At 40.9% G+C, this 21039-nt stretch overlaps 1 protein-coding gene across 1 annotated transcript in view; it reads right to left on the bottom strand.

The window, feature by feature from the left end:
* The window catches only part of rtn4r (reticulon 4 receptor), a 70181-nt gene extending 55680 nt beyond the window's left edge, over positions 1 to 14501 (bottom strand). The window contains exon 1 of the mRNA XM_054773125.1: positions 14043 to 14501. Coding sequence (XP_054629100.1) covers positions 14043 to 14064 — 22 coding nt within the window. The 5' untranslated portion in view covers positions 14065 to 14501. The remainder of the gene's footprint in view (positions 1 to 14042) is intronic.
* Between the last annotated feature and the right edge of the window lie 6538 nt (positions 14502 to 21039).

Raw genomic sequence — 21039 nt, 5'->3', positions numbered from 1 at the left:
TCACTATGTTGTGCTGCAGTGCAGGCCGGTACCGTCACTACACCACATTTCAAAGTGAAGAATTGTGCATTTCAACAACCTGCCATTAAGGATATTGATTTGTGTATGAAAGAAAGTCACATGTGTCGCCAAACATTTGCAGAATTCCTGTTTAAAGATCAACAGATCAATTTCTCCCGAGCCAAGAAGTGACAACCTATTTCCTGTGAATGACTCGCTGCCTGTTTTTAAGCCATCCATCTCTCCAGGGATACAAGTGACCAATTACACTCACTCACACTTCTCTACTGTAAGGAAGTCGTTTTTTTCTGAGAAATCACAGCTTTGGCTTTCACTCTTCCGTGTTTTACTTTGCTACTTTCTCAGCTGCAGCCATTGCAGCGTAATAGAAAAAATGGTCTGGAAAATATAAGACAGCTCAGCAAAGAATGATGATCTCTTGCTCCAAGTCAAGTCGCTTTCTCATTCCACAGCAGACAGGAATGATGAAATACCACAGACTGGACTGGTAGGAAGGAAGGAAGGAAGGAAGGAAGGAAGGAAAGAAGGAAGGAAAATGGACACACAGGCAATACCGAGCTTCTGGTCAGGGATCTGAATACCAATTTTGTCTTTGGCAACATTTAAAGGGTCAGTCAAGCATCAAAAAGTTATAAACTGCATATTATTTACCGAAATCACAAGAGAAATGGCCCTTAATTAGAAGTAAGGGGTAATCGGAGAAAGGCTGTTGTTTAATGATGGTTTGGAATACAGTAATCCCTCATTTATCATGGTTAATTGGTTACAGTGGGATTCCTTATTAATAAATCAAATAGCAGTTAGAACATAGCAAACCTGTTTTTTTTATCCTTTTTTTTAAACATTATTAGAGCACTCGAGACATGAAATAACACCCCTATAGTCACCTTTACACTCGTATTGTCCAATATAGTAGACATAATAAGAGTAAAGAGGCCATGTAAGACATAAGATTTGTGCTTGTGTGTGTTGATATTGATGTGTTGAGTGCTGAGTGAGGAACAGGCAGGAACAACGGGCGTGGGTTACCGTAGCAACAGGAGCTGAGGATGAGCTGAGGATTTTTTTAGGGATTTTTGTGTCTGTTGTAAGATAATTCAAAAGCGAAATAAAAGCATGATGTTCCAGTGATCAAGTCTGGTGCTTGTGTGTCTCACCAAACAATCCAGTAACATTACTGATACCCAGTGACCAGTGTACTGTAGAATACTACATATCATTCACAGTCTGTTTGAATGCATCTTCTGAATGCCTTATATTAGTATTTTAATTCATTTAACCATTTTTATGCTTGAAAATACTTAATTTAGGCAAAAAATACAAAGAACTTGCTTCAATATGCATATTATACTAATAATAGGCCGTATTCAACCAAAAAAAACAGCATTAATATATTTTTTAAAAACCGTGATAGAGTGAAGCCAAGAAATTTGAAGAGCAAAGTGGCGAGGGACGACTGTACATGAGAAAATAGACAGGAAAACATAGCTCTATTTGACCACATGGTCATTTAAGTATATTGGACAACACAGCAGCAACAGAAGCAATGTTGTAAGAGCAGAAAGAGACAAACTGCTCAACCAGCTTTAATACCAGTGATGAGTCTATTGTAAACAACAGCATGGCAAGTGTAACATGCCCGAGTTTCACACCAACAGCTGAGGAACACAACCAGCGGTGCATTTAGTCATGTGGGGGCCCAAGGTAAACACAGCCAATGGGGCCCTACACATCCTTGTCTCAACGCTTTTAATGTAATTGATCATTTAACATTTAATGTAGTTTACCGCCTTCATACCCATATCTTTGTGATGAAAGGTGTCACTCTCAGCTTCATTCCTAAAACTGCTGCATTCTTCTCAACTGTGCTGCTGTCAAGAGCCTCTGGCTTTCTACCTTTGGTAGTTTTGGTTAAATAAACAGTTCGTTTCCGTCTTGCCTTCTACTCTTCCTCACTCCACTGGGGTAATTCCGCATCAGTTTTCTCCAAACCACGCCAACAAGTATTGCACTTAAATAAAAATCACAATTAATCGGAGTCACTTTCATTATTGTCTGAATATTGACAAAATGTGTGTCAATGCAGATGTCAGCTCATTTGTATACATTTCCTTGGTTCACTTTTATCAACTCTGTGTGTAGAATGCGCTGTTTATGTCAATCAAACTTTTTCAAGTCACAAAATAACATTGTGTAAACAAGCTGAAATCGACATCAGATCATGTTTTATACACAACAGGCACAAAGAAAGTATTCGATCATGTAGAAGACGATACACACAGCTAGCGAGTGCAGAGTGCTGCTGCTGTGTGTGTACTCGCTCAGAACCCCGCCTCTCCTCACTGGGACAAAGAGACTGAATGACTGCCTGGAGGGCTCACTCACTCTGTTCATTCCGCTATAGAACCAACACGCCCCGGTGTTGGGACAGATGCACACAGTGAAACCTCTTGTCATCCAGCCAGTTTGGTAGAGAGAGAGGAGGAAAGCAAACTTTCTGTATGCGCATGTCAATATATCGAGGCGGGCAAAATTATCAACTTTGTTTTTACTTATCGTACGGTTAATTGATTTATTGATTATTGTGGCATGGCAACTGCCTTCTCTCCTTGTCCTTTCTTTGCTGTGTGGTGCAATGAAGCACTCTACCTCAAGTTGCCATGGATACTCCATAGTGAGTATGACTAGCAGACTTTTATTGGGCCTCAGGGAGCAGCTGATTGTGACCTAAACTGAATTCTGCCCAGCAACAAATGGCGATGCAATGTATGCGCCTTCTCTTCATGTATGTATCCGTCCATTCATTTATCCATCTCTGTGGCACTGCTCCTTGCAAAAAGAGTCTGAGGCCCTACCCTGACAAGAGCTCCATTCATGCACCTAATTTAAGAGCTTCTTCTGTCTGATTAACAATTAACTGGGCTATCAGTCAGCCTTCTCCATTGCGGTGTAATCAGTGTCATCAGCATGGTGCACATTTGCAGCTTTGCTCCTACATAGTTGCAATTTTCATGGTTACAGAAAAGTGGCCACAGAGATTATGTGACAAAGATAGATGACAAATCAGCCACTTGTTATCGCATGGTATAACCACCACCATATAGCATTATACTGTACAGTACAGCCATGCTGGAACATGCATATTCGCTGCACGAGGTTGCTTTGGTGTCGTGTGCTGGCTCAGGCAGTGAAGTGTATGTCTTCTCTGTCGGGGCTGCACATTTTCTGCTTGTACTTTGAAAAGGCTGCGCTCAGGCACACTGAGAGGCTTGACCTGCTCTGTCATGCGTAAGCACCTTTAAAAGGATTATGATACAGTGTCAGAGTGGATTTTGGTAAATAGACGCTAAGAAATCCTCTATGAGACTGCATCCGCCCCACTGTGGTGAAGTTGTATCATATTAAATCACGGAGGGCGCCATCCGCCATCCTCCAGTCAAGAGCTAGAACAAACAACGTCTTGTCTCTACAAATGTTCCGGGGAACAAAACAACAAATAGATTTCTTATCCATACACTTGATGAATGTTTTTATGTTTGAGGCCAACATGCCTGCCAGTCAGTTGATCATCCCACTGCACAGTACCTACTTGGATCGACTCCACTTTGCCGCAGCGGTCCATTTTCTTACTGCCCAAAGTCTCCTCCTAAATAAAAAATGTTTTCTTCTCAAACATGTTGAGAAGTGAATACAGGAGAGACTTGTTCTCCCGCCATAGTTTTTTATTAGCGTGACTCGTTCAGTGCAGCAAGGCAAGTTTCACTGCTACAATGTTTATAACATGCTACAACGGTATATGTTTTAATGACAATATCAAAATGTAAATATCCTAATTATCGTGTTTATTGTTATTAGGGGTGTCCCAATAAAACTTTTTCACTTCCGATACGATTCCGATATTGTAGCTTTGATACTTATATCAATCCAATATCAGCATGGATAATACATACAACAGAGAACAATAGTCAGCAACAGTAGGAATGAGAAAAACTGTGCCATTTACTTCTTGATGCATCTGGTGTATAGTTGTATAGCAATGGGCATGCTGTAGCGGGGCTTGAGTTGCTCCATGAAGCTTTGAACCCTGGCATTACTCACCTCCGACTGGGGCTGATTCTTTGCTGCTACAGCCAATGACATTTTGCCATCCTGTGGGAGTTTACGCTTTGCAAATGTTTCAATCAGCAGTGGATGTTTCAGGAAGCCACGGTGTTTCGAAAATCCGGCTTCAAATGCACGATGAGGTTGGTCGTATAAAACTTCCCCAGTTCTGTGCCACCACAGGAAACTTGTGCATGACAAGTTTTGCACTCAGCTGCAATGTCTTTTTTGAACATTAATAAAAGGTATTGCCACACGGCCGATGTCACTCCTACTATTTGCTAAACATGCTAGCAAACGCTGTTGTTGTGATCACGTGGGTGTCATTACGCAATGCATCCTGGAAACGTGATCGGATCTGCGCATGCGTGAGACCTACGTCACTTCCTCCTTTTGCAAATTTTTACGACAGCGCTTCTGCGACGTCACGTGCTGCGGTAGTTATTAGTTTTTAAATGTATGAACATAAATGGTCAATAACCATACTTCATACATGTAATATACTGAGGTGTATTTTATTAGTGACTTTCTTAGCATGTGGATGTTCCATCGTACTTACTCACCAAGACTGAGCTACGTAAAAACTTAGGCAATGCACATAAACGTCATACCTGGTTACGTATAGCATACATAAATAAATACGATAAAACACACAAAATGCAGGGATATTTGAATGTAAAGAACCATAAGCAGAGTGCAATGACGGATTAATCTAGAGGATTCAGCTTTTTTTTTTTCCTAAACGGAGAAATACCATCCACCTAAACATACAGTATCTTCCTAGCAAATGCTCTTGTTTATATTTTTTCCTGTGGTGAAGAAAACTTAAAATAATTTATGGAACCAAGAAAAGAGGGCTTATAAATTATCCACTTGCATGATGGATATGATATTAAAAAAAAAGACTTATTACTTACTTACTTACTACTTGTTGTAATTTCTCAAATCGTTTTTGGCAGTGGGAGGGCCGGGGGTGACGTAAATTGCTGTCGTAAAATAGACAGATGGTGTAGATTACACATGCCTAACATGTGACTGATGAAAAATAGGCCAACCGGATGCAGAGGCATTCTGCACATGCGTAGAACAGATTGCGTTTGTGGTACTGATTGTGTAATGGCATTGGACTCTACTGGCGCAGACACTAGAATGGATTGTTTGCCTCAGTGTGCCAACATCGAAGATTTTAGATGCAGGCCGATATAAATCGATATTGTTATACTTTGCTGAAACCAGACCAATACCTGATATCAACATTGGATCAGGACACATCTAATAGTTACTGTGTTATTAACAATCAAATATTGTAGCCAACCGCACGTCAAACGTAAGACCAAGAAGTCAGTTGTGCATGTGTGTTATGGTTCAACGTAATAATAGCAAAACAACAGAAGGCAAATTGACAGCAATCAACTTTGGTGGGCATATTTGCAGCAAATTTTACCAATTCTGGGATGATGTTGATAACTTTGACAATTTTGGTCACAAAAATCATGGTGTGAAATCTCTAGCTAGAACATAAGTCCCTACTGGAACATAATTAATTTGCTACAGACTACATATTAGTATGATAAATAACTGGGATATAGGTTATAATGAAGACGTTACTGTGTGTGCCATTTACATATTTAGTTATTGAGTTTACTTGGCTGTATCTGCTTGCATTGTCACTAAAATCAATGAATCAAATCCAGGGGTAATACTATGAGGGGAAGAAGATACATTTGCACCATTTTACATTTACAAACGGTCCACTGAGGAAGACCATAACGCTGATGTGGCCCAGAATAAAAATTAGTTTGACACCCGTGCACCAAGTGTATATGTATGTAGCGCACCAGCCCTACATGAGGGGTGCGGCCAATTAACAGAATTCCCTAATGGAGAAAGCTCATCAGGATGCAGTGAACATCTCAAATCCACCTCCGCCTGCCGCAGTCCATCACCGTTACTGAAACGTTAACAGCGCCAAGGCACCGTTGTGCCGAACACTGATGTCTTCATCCTTTAATCTGTTTGAAATAAGACTACAATGCCTTTCAGGCACGTGTAATGAATTCTTAAAATGTATTATTCAAAACTAAATCAACAAAGTCAGGTTGCCTCCAAAGTTATCACTGTTACAAGAAGCTTTTTTTGTCCTTTAACTAGGAAACTTTGCACCACATCGTGGGGAAGGTAGACACATTTTTTTTTCATTTAGTTTAGCAATGTGAAATGGGGCATTCAGTGGACAGAGTTGTGCTAGTGGCTGACTTCACACGCAGCGAAGAAGAAAGTCTTTCAGCTGTTTAACTTGTTCTCACAGAAACACACAAACTTTACTTTTTGCACTCAACTACTTTTGGAATTATCCTGAATGTTGCCAAGTGAATTTTCTATCACACAACGGGACTTTCCAAGCACGGGGAGCAGCACTGACATCCAATTGCACCACAGACTCTGAGACACATAGTATAAACAACTTTATGGGAAAGAAACAAAAAACAATGACTTGCTAGTCCCAACAAGAAGTCATCGTGGTAAAATGCAGTGCTTTGTTGCACTGAGTTTAGTTATCGAAAAGAGCCAAGGACAAACCAGTTGAATGTTGGGGGTAATGCTGAAAGGTTGCAAAGACTCAAAACAGTCTTTTGTACAAAGACGAGACTTAGAGGGCTTTGCGATATCAAAAAGTTATTTTTGTCATTTTAAATGCTGCAAAATAAAGACCCTGAGAGACCTCTAGATGTCTGGCTGAAAGAAGTGTTTTGCAGATTTAACAAAGACACAAGGAACCAAGGCTTTTAGTCCAGTTGATGCTTCAGCATTAGTTGTTAGTTGTCATAGAGTAAAAGGTTCATTTCTACACACCTTCAACTGTTAAATGGACGTGTTGAATAAACAGGGCGAGTGGGGCAAGGAGTGAATTAGAATTGGTACCAAAAAGCTGGAAATGAAAACCAGAAATCTCCGTCTCTGTCAGTGTGATCAATAGGTCAATGGCTCTCCGAGCATCGGACATATTGCAGTCACTTTGCTCCAACATATAAATCCCATAGATCTCCTGTTGAAGACTGCTGTAGATTTCTTGAAAAATTAGAGCCCAGCTATAGAAATGCTACAAGCTTCCCATATTGATTACATTGACGTCAAAGAAAAGTGAGATTTTTTTCTGTCCTGCACTTCGAAGCAGCGTCCGTACTGACAAACTGACACATGTTGAAAGACGTGAACTTTAAGACCAAATGCGGAGGAAAAGGACAACTCACATAACCTTCAAGCATCCTATACGCCTCCCTCCACTCAGACTGCCATATGAATGCACAAACAAACACAGACCTGGTTTTCTTTTATACAGTACGCACACCCACCCAAACACAAAGATGGATCTATTTCACATTTTCCACTCAGGGTTGCAGAAGATGTCGCCTCTCATTGTCAGTTTAAGGCAGGATGTTTGATCCCACCTAATGTCGCTATGCAAATCAGCCATTGTTATTCTTTCTGCGCGCGTCCTCGTTTTCTTTGCGGCGTGATAAGTCCCAGACAATTATCTCTCCACCTCAGATGCTGCATCCTGTGGCCTATTTCCTAAAAATAGGGCAGTGTTTTGACACTGCCAAAACAACAACAAAAAAAACACTTAACTCATTAAAGGAGAAAAAAGCTGCAAGTTCCTCGTGGTTTATAACGGTTTAAAATGAAAGTGTTCGGTTCCACAGTAATGGCTTTGAGCTTTATTGGTTTTGTTTGCCTAGTGAGAAAAAGCACCCACGAGCAAAAGCTTTGCCACTCAGGCATTGATCGGATTGTGACTGGGTGAAAAAGTAGTAAATTAAGAGTCCCTTCTCAATGTGACACTAGCAAAAACAAAACACGACAAGCAGCGCTTTTCTCCAAGACAAAAAAAGAAACAATATTATGACACAAAAGGCGTCAGATTTAAGTCAAGTTGCAATTTTGCAAGCTCAAAGTTTCAATGTTGTGTGGACAATTTTTTTTTTTATATTTTCATAATGAAGTTGTATTTTATTGTGGTGAAAAGTACAACTTGCAGGAATAAAGTAGCACTGTTATGAGAAAAAGCTGCAAAATTATGAGAATGAAGTCGTAATATATGTTAAAAAAATATTAAAGTTGGATTTTGTCCAAAGTAAAAAAAAAAAAAAAGTAAGAACAATAAAGTAATTTATGAGAAACAAAGTCACAGTGTTAGGAGAATATACTTCAAATATTCAGAGACACGTGTTATTTTCAAATTCACATGAATCAAATAATATTTTTTTAGGCAATGTTATGTAATGAAAAATATAAAATGCAATTTTACAATTTTATTCTCTCACATGTCCTTTACTTACTCTCCTCTTGTGATAGGACAACTTCTCGTAATATTCCAATTGTCTTTTTGTCTAAACGGTCCTCTGGTATGCAAAGTTGACTTTTTAATGACGCGATGACAGCAATAATGTGTCCCGAGAACTTGTTTATGTGCACCAAACATGAGACACAATCTATCATCTTGTCTACTTTCGAGAGAAGAGGCACTCAAACAGTTGTTTTTCAAGTTCTGGGTTTTCATGGGGTCATGAAGGAAAAGCCTCCTTCCTCATGGATATGATACCACCTCTGACCCGCCCCTGGGCAGCTTGGGGGAGACAGGCTTCACTACACATCTTGAAAATCTTGGAACTCTGCCAACTATCTGTCAGTCAGCTACAGATGTGGAAGCTGGAAGTTGGATCATTTTATTTTTCTCAATCAACATGCTGTTAAAATGGAACTGTCTCACATAGCTATGCTACTGTTGCTAACGTTTGAGTGCTCTTGTCTCACTCCTTTCCCCCCACTTCGTCCCGTGAGCCAAGTTCTGGTCGGTTTTCGGTGTTGAGGAAAGTAGTTCCTACTAGTTGATGGGTCACGTTTTGCTTCTCAAAGCAATATGCGTTCAAAAGAGTAATACATTTGCATTACAAAACAGTTTTCCATGAAAAAAATCAGACCTCACAATCGCTCGTCGTTATTTTCTCTCCCTTCGTATCACTGTGCGCTGCCGTCTGCGTATGTGTGTAACATAGGGCTGGGCGATATATCGATATTTTTACAATATCAATATTTACTTTAAGCACAATATCAAAACCAACCATATTGTTGATATCGATATACAGTAGACCGGATTTAGGCTGTATCTCCATCATCCCTGCATGGGAGGAGGGGCGGAGCAGAAGCCCGCCGGCTCCAGTCGAAGCTTAGCGACAGCGTCTGCAGTGGAAGAATTATTTAGCAAGGAATTAGCGGTACCCCAGAAAAGTGGAGGTACTTCAAATTCAGAGCATAAAAAAAAGTATTTTTCACCACCTTAAAACTTGGCACAAACTCCAATACGAGGAATGTGTGAAGCTGCGCGCTATCTGCCGCGCTCCTGTTGCGTTCCTCATGAAAGCCAACGCCAAGTGGTGTGCTATTATACAGAGGTGTCCTATCACTTTGCTAGGATATGGTCCTTGTTGCAACAGTGGAAAAAGCGGCTTTAAAAACCTGCTGAAAAAAAGCCCCAATTATTTACGACAAGCTCCTCCACAAATGTGCAAGGAAGTTAGACAGCAGCTAAGCCTGATTCAATTAACAGTTTGGTGTTCCTGGCTCAAGATAAGGACATGCTTGAGTCTTCTAAAAATGTTTATCTAAAAAAATACGACTACTTTTGAGTTGCTGACATTTAAAAATGTCCTCTTGACGCGGGCACTCCTTCATATTTTGTTCTTTTGTTATTACCTGAAGATTTAAGCATAGCTAAAGGTTTGTTATAAAGAAAGATTATATTTGACTTTTTCTATATTTATTTCAAAAAGAGAATGGTCGACTTTATTTTAGAAGCTATTTTTAGCAAAGATTTTTTTATGTGGATCTGGCATGACGCATTCAAATTTAAAACACATTCTCATGTTAAGTATTTATTTTGATAAAACCACTTGACACGCATATTTGGCTTTGATTTTGTCTAAACTCACTTTGCTTAAAAATATCGGGATATATATCGTGTATCGATGTATAACGGAAATATATCGGGATATGAGTTTTGGCCCATGTCGGCCAGCCGTAGTTTAATGTTGTTTACAAGCGCGGATGACGACTGCTGCGATGCAAGATACTGTATTTGAAGTGAGCGCTAAAGTGGTGCTGTCACAAAAGAAAATATCTACAAAAATGATGGGAACTTGCAATTATCTGGGCTGTAACAGCAAAAATGTGTCTGAATCGCGCTATATATTCCATCGTTTTCCTGTCACGGACATTGCTATTACACAACCTTGACTTCTTGCCATATTGGCTCTAATATGGGAACCAAAGTGGCCAGGATAAAACAGCTTCATGTGTGTAGTCCACACTTCAGCGCGGACAATTACGTTCCTGCATGCCCAAGACAGAGGAAGAAACATGTTTTGAAGAGTTCTGCTGTTCCAGCACCCCAGGTAACAACTAGCTATACCAGCTAATTAGATGCCACCGATTAGCATGTCGTTTAAAGCATTGCAATCGGAACAGGCTATCAAGAATCAGCAAGCAACTTTGTGTGCAGCAAATCACCAAATGTCATATTACCAGTAAAGCCGCTATATAACAACAACTTATATTGTTTTTATTGTCAGCTTTGTGAAAGTGTGGATCGTCTCCACGTTTGTATTTAATTATGCTTCCAGTCACAATATATGTTACTGTAGTTGTATGTGAGTTTCTAAAAAAACCTGACATCGATGTCCAGTGTCATTTGTAAAACAGTTACAGTAACATGGAATAGAGTAAATATAGGTATAGTCTACTTGCATCTACAGCTGTGTGTCCAGCTTCAGCTTCGACCAGCTATCCCTCCTCGCTCTCTCTGCCCCTTGTAACTCCATCTGACGGAGTTCGGCAACAGTGTATTCCTGTTCATAAAGGTATCCTTTGGCTTTGTGCTAAAAGGAATGTCGCCCTCACTTGTTTCCTCGTCAAATATGTTTACTTTGTCTCTTGCGGAGTGCAACAGTTGACAGCTGGCGGCAGCGCACAGTGATGCGAAGGGAGAGAAAATAACACCCAGCAATTGTGAGGTCTGACTTTTTTGTGGGAAACGGTTTTGTGCTGCTAAGGTATTAGTCCTTTGAACTCATATTGTTTTGAGAAGCAAAACGCTTTACTTAAGTGACCCCACCAACTAGCCGGAACTACTTTCCTCAACACCTGAAACCGACCAGAACTCGGCTCACGGGACGAAGTGAGGGAAAGTCAGTGTTGGTACTGTCACTTTAAGGGGCATGATGCACAAACTACAGTGGTTTGCCAGTATAACCATATAAAAATATACTGCAAATACATTGACTAAACAGCATGGAATACGTTCTTCATGTCTGTTGTGTATAAAACACGGCCTTATGTCAACAGCCCGTTTGCACATGGCCATTTCGTGACATGCAAAAGTGTGTCACAAAGACGATGAAATAAATAATACTAAACGGTGGAACTTATATTTCAGCCGCTGTGCTTTCCGAAGTACAACGCCTCATTGTGCACCAAACACATTTTGCGGCATCCAAAACATGTACTTCGACCAGACTTCGTCAAAACGTTACAAGTCTTTTCCGTAACCAGCATAGCCCACACGTAATATAACTAAAATTGATTTGAGGAAATGTACATGCAAATGAGCTGACGTCTGCCTTGACACACATTGTGAACTTCAGAGTATTTCCGGGTTATTTCCCCGTTTTTCCGTCAATATTTAGACAACAAAAGTGACACCGGTTCAAAATCAGAAATACGGTGTAGTGACCATGATACGTGTTAAGATCCGGTTTTCTACTGATCTATTTTATCTAATCGATACACTCTGGGGAACTGTTTTTTTAACATCATGTTTCCGTGTAAGGTGAAGTGTGTTACTCTTGTGCTAATTAACAATACTTGGAGGAACATAGTGTTGAGTCTCACACAGAGTTTGTAACACTAGCTCTGTGTCACGTGCAAGAAACGTCACCATTATGTCGCACCCTGGTCAGCCCGACAACACTGAAAATGGTAAGCTGTGAAAAAAAAACGTCGCAGAAAAAGCCTCACCATCATAAATAAATAGAGTGAACAAGATCATCTTTCCGTTACTGTTCATGTGCATGCACAGACAAACCAAAGAAACGGTGAGGCACTTGTTAATCACACTGAAGCACATGTAAAAATGTCGTCATTGGGTTTTTTTTTCCCCAAAACTTTTGACTTACAACTCATTTATTTCCTCATATAAAATGCAAATCAAGCATTTATCAAAAGAATTATAATAATAAGTATATAGCATTTTAATGTAAATAGCACAATTGAGATTTCTGCCATGAAAAATAGAAAAAGGTGATCTTTTCTTGCAAGTTTTTCTGCATAAACTGAAACAGAACAAGTGATACTTTATTTGAATATACAAAATGGTTAGAAGATGACAACTTGAATTTTTGCTTGCTATTCCACGCTTTTGGTACCCCTTTCAAGAGTATGACCCATATGTAAAGAGTGGATAAAGTGCACACAGCGCTTCTTGCCACACACTGTGTCGGAGCCAGGCGTGGACAAACACACCCCATTGGCAATAAAGCTACAGACAGACAAAATGGCGTGTTCCCAGTAGGGCTAATCGAAATTCCAAAGTCAGGTCTAAATTTCAGCCTCAAGGCTATATTTTGTGCAATACACTTCCAGTACACTACATGGGACCTTGGACACTAGAAAAAATGTTGAAAAATAGATCTTCAAAATAAACGTGTCTTGTAGTGCCAACACTTTATGTTTTGACTTCATCGACGCAACACGATGACTTCAACCCTGTTGTCTTAATTGCTTCCTCCTTTCAACATTGCCCTAACCTGCAAATGGATGGAAGAAAGGGCTGGTCTGTGGGAGGCTGTGCCAGCGGATGGGTCTGCACATGCATATGCATGACGGTGTGACTTATCAAAGAGAATACACAAGTAGGTGTGTCTCTTTGATTCTGCTTGATGGGAAATGCAAAGATGGACCCGCAATAATCTGCAGCTTTCTTTCCCGTAATCCTGCAGTTTTAGCCACGTAATGAGCAGTGTGAGGAGGAGTGGGAGCATGTTGCATAAGCCCTGGCAGTGTGTGTGTGTGTGTGTGTGTGTGTGTGTGTGTGTGTGTGTGTGTGTGTGTGTGTGTTTGAGGGTGGAGCAGGGTGGATATTCAAGTTTTCCAAAAAGCTCCAGATGAACCTTAAATGAGTTGTTATGCATTATTGTGTCTTCACTGTCTTATGCACTTTCAGTACACACACACACACACACACACACACACACACACACACACAAACATGGCAGGTGCTTCCTCCTCCCAGCATGTACCCCTCTTCACTGACCCATGCCAGTGCGTGCACACGTCTGCCTGCCAAGAAATGAGATTGTTGGCCTTTTCCGGTGGGACTAAGCGCAGGGTGGTGGTGGTGGTGTGTGTGTGTGTGTGTGTGTGGGGGGGGGGGGGGGGGGGGGGGGGGGCGCAATCCTGTGCTTATTAGAATTGCTCAAAGTCCTGCCTAGTGAAAGCTTGGGAGGACCCAATTTCCTGTCACTCTTGAGTGGGACGATGCCACAACATAAAATCACCAATTATCGAGGAGTTGAAGCTGATGCAGTGTGTGGTGCTACTGAGCCGCCAAGTGGAGCGTCTGCGAACTTCATCATAAAGGTGCTCGTCCTGCTTAAGTTGCATCCATTACTAATAGAATGGGGGGGGGGGGGCGCTTGAAAACATCTATTTCAATCATGATTTAATTATGAATCGAGGTCGTTTATAAAAACACCATCCTCAACCCTCAGGACTTGCAAACTCCAAGTAGCACATTTGCAATGCGCAGTAATCCATCACGTCTGCCTTTTGTGCAAACTTACTACACTGCCTTTGTGTCTACTCACCATCAGTAATAATGGTCTTCATGGTTTAGACGGGGCTCAGTGTATTGAAGCGTGTAAATCCAAGCAGTTTTGCTGACAGATATCCAGGGAATAAGGTGCCAGGAAGAAGGGCACCCTGCAAACTTTAGCCGCGGGTCTTGCCGAGTGGGCAGCCCCGTCTGTGGCTGCACCCGAGCTCAGTCATTGGGGCGACTTGACGCCAATAGTCAAGGAGATAAACATCCAGTTTTGATTCAGCGCAATCGAGACACCAGTCGAAGCCACAATATGCTCAAAAACAGCTCCAAGGAAGACCTGGAGTTGGAAGGGAAAAGGGGGAAAAGTAGAGATCAGCAGCACAGGCGGAAAAACAAGATTGAATCCATGTTTTTTTAAAGAACATATCCTCTTGCTCCTGTCCTGTATTTCCCAAGTAAAAAGTGTGTGGATGCGCATGGATGGTGCGCGCCACTGTGCAGGATGATGGTGGTGGGGGGAGGAAGGGCGGGGCTGTGAAGGAGGAGACAGGGGTAGAGAATTCAGAGATAAATGTTTTATGTGTCTGCATCACGCTACTAAAATGTCCATCCTATAATCTCAAACAACGCTCACAGCAAAGAAACAAATTATTATCATAATGTCCTGCAGCCTGTATTTTCTGCCTGGTTTCACACAATCCCTAAAGTTATTTTTAGACTAATCCCTACCGGCCACATTTTTTTTTATTTTACATCAGGCTGGAGACGATTTGAAGAGTGAGTGTGACACTTAATTGCTTATTCACATAGACATGTCTTGCTGCGCAGTGCTGCATGCTCTCTGATGAATGTTTTATGTGCAAGTGGGTGGGTGGCTTGCATAGGAAGGTGACGTGAGGCGAATTGATGTGGATCGGACACAAGGCAGGCACGCACCTGCATGCAAAAAGAACCGACAAAAGGCTTCTAACCCGGCTCTTGGGACCCGGAGCATCCTCCCTGCTGGGAACACGGACTGATGGAGTGGATAAAGAGAATAAGAAGAAGTGTTGTGATCATTTTCCATTTGCAACGCATAATAAAGCAATACTGAGAGCCATTAAAACGCATGTCTGAAAGTTTTCTCATGCAAACTATCATTGCGCTATATACACCTAGGAGCAGGCTGATAAATGTAGACTTATACGTCGTGGCGCCGGTGTGAACCTGTGGTGAGTGTGGCGGGAGCTCAGCAGTGTTCTATCTTTAGCTCTCCACCTCCCCCTACCGGTAAATAGGAACACATTGTTCCGGTCCAGGAACAGAAACACTGTACATGACAAGAACGGCTGCTGACCATTAGCAGCGTCTAATGAAATCCACTGCAAGAGTTGTGTCAAAGATGCTGCCTTTTTAAAAGATAATCATGTTGTGATGTGGTTGACATTGTCTGAGTTGGATGTGTTATTGAGGTTGTAGTTTGCAGTGGAGTACAAAAACACTGCTTTATACTGAGTACTTTTATTCTTTTTTTAGATAGAACAATCAATACTAAGGTTAGAAACCGTTTCATTTGATTTAATTAGTATTCATTCAATATATTAATTGTGAATATAAGACATTGTAATGTAGTCGTAACGTAATTGTGGTTGTAACGTGATAGCACAATAAAAAGACACAATGACAAAATTATTCAATTTTTTCAAATCATGTTTTCAATATCAGTGAAATAATAGCATCGTTGTATGATGAATCTGCTTCATTGGTCAGCATTATCTTAAAATTAGCACCATAACTCCTCTGTTGTTTGCTGACATGCAAGCAACAACCTTTGAGACACTTTTCCCCAGCGCCACCTGCTGTGTCATTTAAAACTTTGACTTTCTAAATAAGTTTTTTTATTTAACACCCCTCTAGTCACCTTTTCACTCCTATTATTCTTTGTTTACACCACATTGCGCAGGCTGCGGGATCACTGTAGGGACATAAAAGATGGCCACCGCTAGCACAGCAAGCTACCAAGCTAACTAGTTAGCCTCTCCAATGTACTTATTCTGAATTTAAGAAAGTGTTTCAAACGAAGTGGGGAAGAAGGACAAAGAAGCCAAAACCTTACCACTTCCACACGGAATGAGAGGATTTTTTTTTTTTCACTCTGTCATGTCAGACATGCCATGGCTGGCTAGATGCAGTGTGAAGGTAATCTAATCTAATGGCATGTCTTATCAATCTAAGATAACTGGTCTTTCAATATTTTTTACTGATAATAGACCATAGTCAACCACGAAACAGTGATCATTTATGAATTAATGAACCAATTAACCGCGATAGACGAGGGTTTACTGTATTATCTTTGTAAAGGCAGGTCTTGTATTGGATCTCTTTGGATTATGCAAAGGGTGGTTGGCGTATATTTAATGAACTGCACTGAATGTTTAAAATGTCTTGATGTGTGTCTTGTGTGTGTGAAATAATGCAATCTGGCATAGAATCCCTTTAGAGGCTTAATGTATACACTGGCTGACATTACTGTCATGAATGGAAGAGACAGCCAGGTGGGATGGAGGCATGCACAGCAAGATAATCCCTACATTTACGATAAACACTAGCATTGAACTGCAACGTCAGAAATACAGTATGCCCAGCGAGCCACCTGACCTGGCCTTACTCGCTCACAGTTGGGGCCGGGCTTCACCAGATGGTCGGTGGAGGCACAGTCTAAAGCTGGTGCCGTGACCCCACTGGGAACGAGGCCATCCTGAGAGTGGAGGAAGTGCTGTCACCTTCCACAGTGTACAAGTCTATGTGAATGTATAAATGTGTGTTGGCATACTCCTGTCACGCATGTTGGACCTGTGTGTCCGACTGCAACAGACATACATGTAGTGTAGCATTCCGTGTATGCTTTTCTTCATAAAGTATGAATGATAAGGACATTATTTACTGAAGTCCCTACACAAGATGGACAAAAGTATTTGGACACATGGTCATGATGCTTTCAGGAAATGAAAATGGATAAAATACAGGATGTCGTTCATCAGCGTCCACTCCTTTCAGGGGACCTTCTGCGAGATGTTGGAGTGTGTCTGTGGGAATACGATGTTTCCACGGGAAGCCCTGTGTCTGATTACAATACCTTCTTCCACCTGTTATCCAACATAGCTATTCACGCAAACTGCGTCCTCAGCTCATTCATTTGGAGTACGTCACAATTATTTGCACCAGAAAGTGAAAGGGACACAGGTAAATTGCCGTGCAGGCCCAGCACAAGGAACGACTGTAAATGAACCAAGGCGGGGATCATTGTCATGCCAAAGGAAGACGGAGATTGAAGATCTTTAATTCATGACTGTAATGAAATGAGTCAAGCTGTTGGGTCTCAAAAGGCTTCGACTCCCTAGGCTGAGGCTCTATACTACTCTTTTCATGCCAGCACTCTGATGGATCAGAAAGGGCAGAAATGACTTCCTTTGTTAATGGGAATGTTAGGCTCGTTGCCAGTACAGTAGGATCAGTGTTAATTAAATAGTAATATCCACTTACTGTTTTTCTTTGTCTTTCTGTTTATTTAGACCACACAAACACGCATAATAAAGACGTTGTTATGATGTTCAGAGGGCCCCTGAACGCTCCTCGCAGTGGTGTAGTGACAATGAGGAAGTGTCGCTCCCAGCACGAGGTGACTAGAAACGTGTGTGTGAGTTGGAGATGCATACAGTATAGGGTGTTGGTGTGTTCAGGTCAGAAGAAAGTTCTAAAACAGCCAGACTCTGTGGGGACGCTGTTGTTCCTTCGTCTGCCGTCATAACAGAGAGGGTTGGCTTGGCATGGTGTGCATGCATTAATTACTGTAAAAATGTTGAAATAAATTAGTTACTGTTGTTAAACGCTATTTTTGACTGCCCTAATAATTAATCATTTATTTCAGCTGTTATCATTTTAGTTATTTTTTATTGTTTAAAATACCATTTTGACATATTTTATATGATTTTGTCCTGTTTTTTCTGTTGCTGTATATTAGCTTGGCGATATCGTAAACCACCCAGCTCCCACAATATACTCCAGAGTTTAAAATAACTTCAAATATATCCAGCACAAGACGGCACATGTTACACAAAAACAGTAAAACTAAAAATAGTCCCACCCTCCCCACTCACTTACTCTCAAATTCTAAAAATTGTATTACTCATTCAGTTTCACAGAACACTGCTGATTTTAACATTTATCCCACCCATGCTATTTGCAGACGAGATATCATTTTTGGACTTTTTGTACTGGTTCCAACATTCCGGCAAAACATTAATAGATTTAACAAGTACAACCTGCAAAGTCAATCACCCCAAAAATGTACTGTACCTTTGTTAAGGTATCGGGCAATGAGGACAGGTGTGATGATGACCATAGAACTGGAACTTATTGTGACAAAGAAAAGGGCTCTGGCTGCTCAGTAAGATATAAAATTAGCACAATGCTATACTTAGAAAAGGCAGAACTGCTCTGCAAACACATCCCTGTTGCCTTTTCTTTCTATATTTGTCAAGCATCTTAAAAAATGTTGTGATGTCACTTTATTTAAAAGATTATTTATTAAAACATTGCGTAGAGTTATTAGCTATTTTAAAAAAGGGGTGTCCAAACTTTTTTGTAATGGAGGCATTCTGACAAATCTAAAAATGCAGGGGGCCGCTTTCATACTTTTAGTGTACAGTATATATAGTGTATGTAAAGTACTTTGTAAAAGGGCTAAAAAATGTTACATCTATACAGTATTTAGTTATTAGTCTCAACATTTCAGCCTATTGTCTTCACATTCTGACTTTTTGCTCTATTTTTCCTATTTTTATTGGCCGCAAATAGCTTTGGGCTTAAGAAGACGGCAGTTTGACCCGAGAATGAATTTATTCACTTTACATGATTACCTACTGGAACAAGTTCTATGTTTTAGGTTGTAGGGTCTCTTCTGCTGTATTTTCTGTTTCTGAAATGTTCTGCTTCGTCTTTTCCCAATTGGAGGATAGTCAGTGCCAAATAAGACCCAATGAAGTTTCTTTTATTTGCAGAATACAGTGCAAACGAATTAAAGGCAACATTAATCCACTAACTGCCACATTGTCACAGCCATTGGTAAGCAGACAATAGCCTCTCTGGGCAGACGACGGCCCTTTTTACCCTCACTCTTCTCTCAATGTGCAGGACAAAAGGGTCCCGCTGCTTTCCTGCCTCTAGTTCATTAGGTGTGGGAGTCAGATATATTAATTCCGGCCCAGGTTGGAACCCTGTCTCCATTAAGATTGGGTGACAGCTCATTTTCCTCAGAGGCCTGCAGAAGCACAACAGACATGATGGAATCCACCCCCCACCCCCACCTCATTAACTCATTGGAATAAAGACAACGAGGACTTGTTTGCATTAAGGCTATAATTATGCTGATTCACTCAGGTTCTACCGCACTCGCTCACTTCATTCTATTTGCAGCCTTGATGAGGTTCTAAACCATTCAAACAGCAACAACATAGACGACTGACTCTCCGCTCATGAATTAAACACTTAGTCACCATCAATTCCTTTGAGGGTGCAAGTGTCACGGGGACAAAAGGGGGTGGAGGTGGCGGGCCACCACAAAAACTTGCCATGTGCCTTCACTGGTCATACATCAGCTGGCTTGACAAGGCTACATTACTTGAGTCTGTCACTGAGTCGAGAGAAAGTCTGTGGAAATTCATTCTCCTGCAAAGTCACGTGCGCACTGGCCTGACCTTGATTTTCTCTCTTCCTTTTCATGTCAGAGCCGCACAGAGAGAAAGGGAATAAAGATAGAGAGACAAAGAATGATGCTTGGGTGAACACGGCGTTGTGCATCTGTCTCATACGGGTGGGATTTGTTCTCGTCTATAAGCCGATACGGGCGGCGATAGCAGATGTCAGGCACCACTTCCCTCATGCCGGCTTTTTTAGTGAATACAATCATCAAACGCTCCATTTGTGGGAATCATTTGCAATGATTTAAAATTTTACTTTAAAATCAACCCCTGAGCAATCATATATTGGTGATTGATGTGGAAAAGCATGTTTTTCTCGGGTGACGTTTACACTAAACAGCGGTGGAAACACAAATAGTACTTCTAAAATTAGTTAATGGGAAGCAGCACAAGATGAATGAACATCTTACATAAGATTGTTATTGTGTGTGTTTATCCAGGTCCATAATTTGTATGATTGTAGAATAAAAAAAGAAAAAAGAAAAGAGGACTGCATTTGTGAGCAGTTGCGGTGATTGATTTTTCATGACCTTTTATTTCATTCGTGCTGTTTTTTTTCTTCAGTGTTAGTCATTTTTTTATAATGGATCCTGACATGAGAAATGGGGAGAAAATGAAGCTAGTTTAAGAGTTGTTGCCGGCATGTACTGTAAAAAATACATACAAAAGTCTTACAAGCAGTGGTGCATGGGCATAAAAATGGAAACCTACACCACACTGACCTGAGCTGTTTTTGGAAAATATCTTTTTTTGCAATCTGTCCACTTCTGGTGCAATGACGTTCACTTAACCTTCCTATTATCCTCAAATATTACCCTTCATAACACATTTTACCATCATGATGAGAAAATTGAACTTTGATGGTCCTGATGGTTTCCCTTAGTCGCCTGACGAGATCCCGCCTGAGATTTTTCTACATGGCAAAGTGGAAGGAGTGCCATCATGGTCTGGGATATTTTTTGCTTCAATGGAACAATGGAGCTTCAGGTTGTGCAGGGGCGTCAAACGGCAGGTGGCTATGTGGAGATGTTGTCACTCATGAAGGCCCTCGTATGTGTGGTAATAACTGGGGTTTTCACCACCTGAAGCAACATTCCCACTAGCCTCCTGGAAACACTGGCATCAAGCATGGCAAAATTAATTTTTAAGGTGATTACCAAGAATGGTGCATCCACTGAGCCCTTTTTGAAAATTTGATATTTCTTTTTTTTTGGGGGGGGGGGGGTATGTTTTTTCAGCTATGGTCTTAAACGTTTCATCAGCTGATGAACAGCCCATTTCAGTTTAATGGTTATTCACAAT

The sequence above is a fragment of the Dunckerocampus dactyliophorus genome, chromosome 4 (genome assembly GCF_027744805.1).
Source record: "Dunckerocampus dactyliophorus isolate RoL2022-P2 chromosome 4, RoL_Ddac_1.1, whole genome shotgun sequence".
Classification (NCBI taxonomy): Eukaryota; Metazoa; Chordata; class Actinopteri; order Syngnathiformes; family Syngnathidae; genus Dunckerocampus; species Dunckerocampus dactyliophorus.
This window is presented reverse-complemented; position numbering and strand designations above follow the sequence as displayed.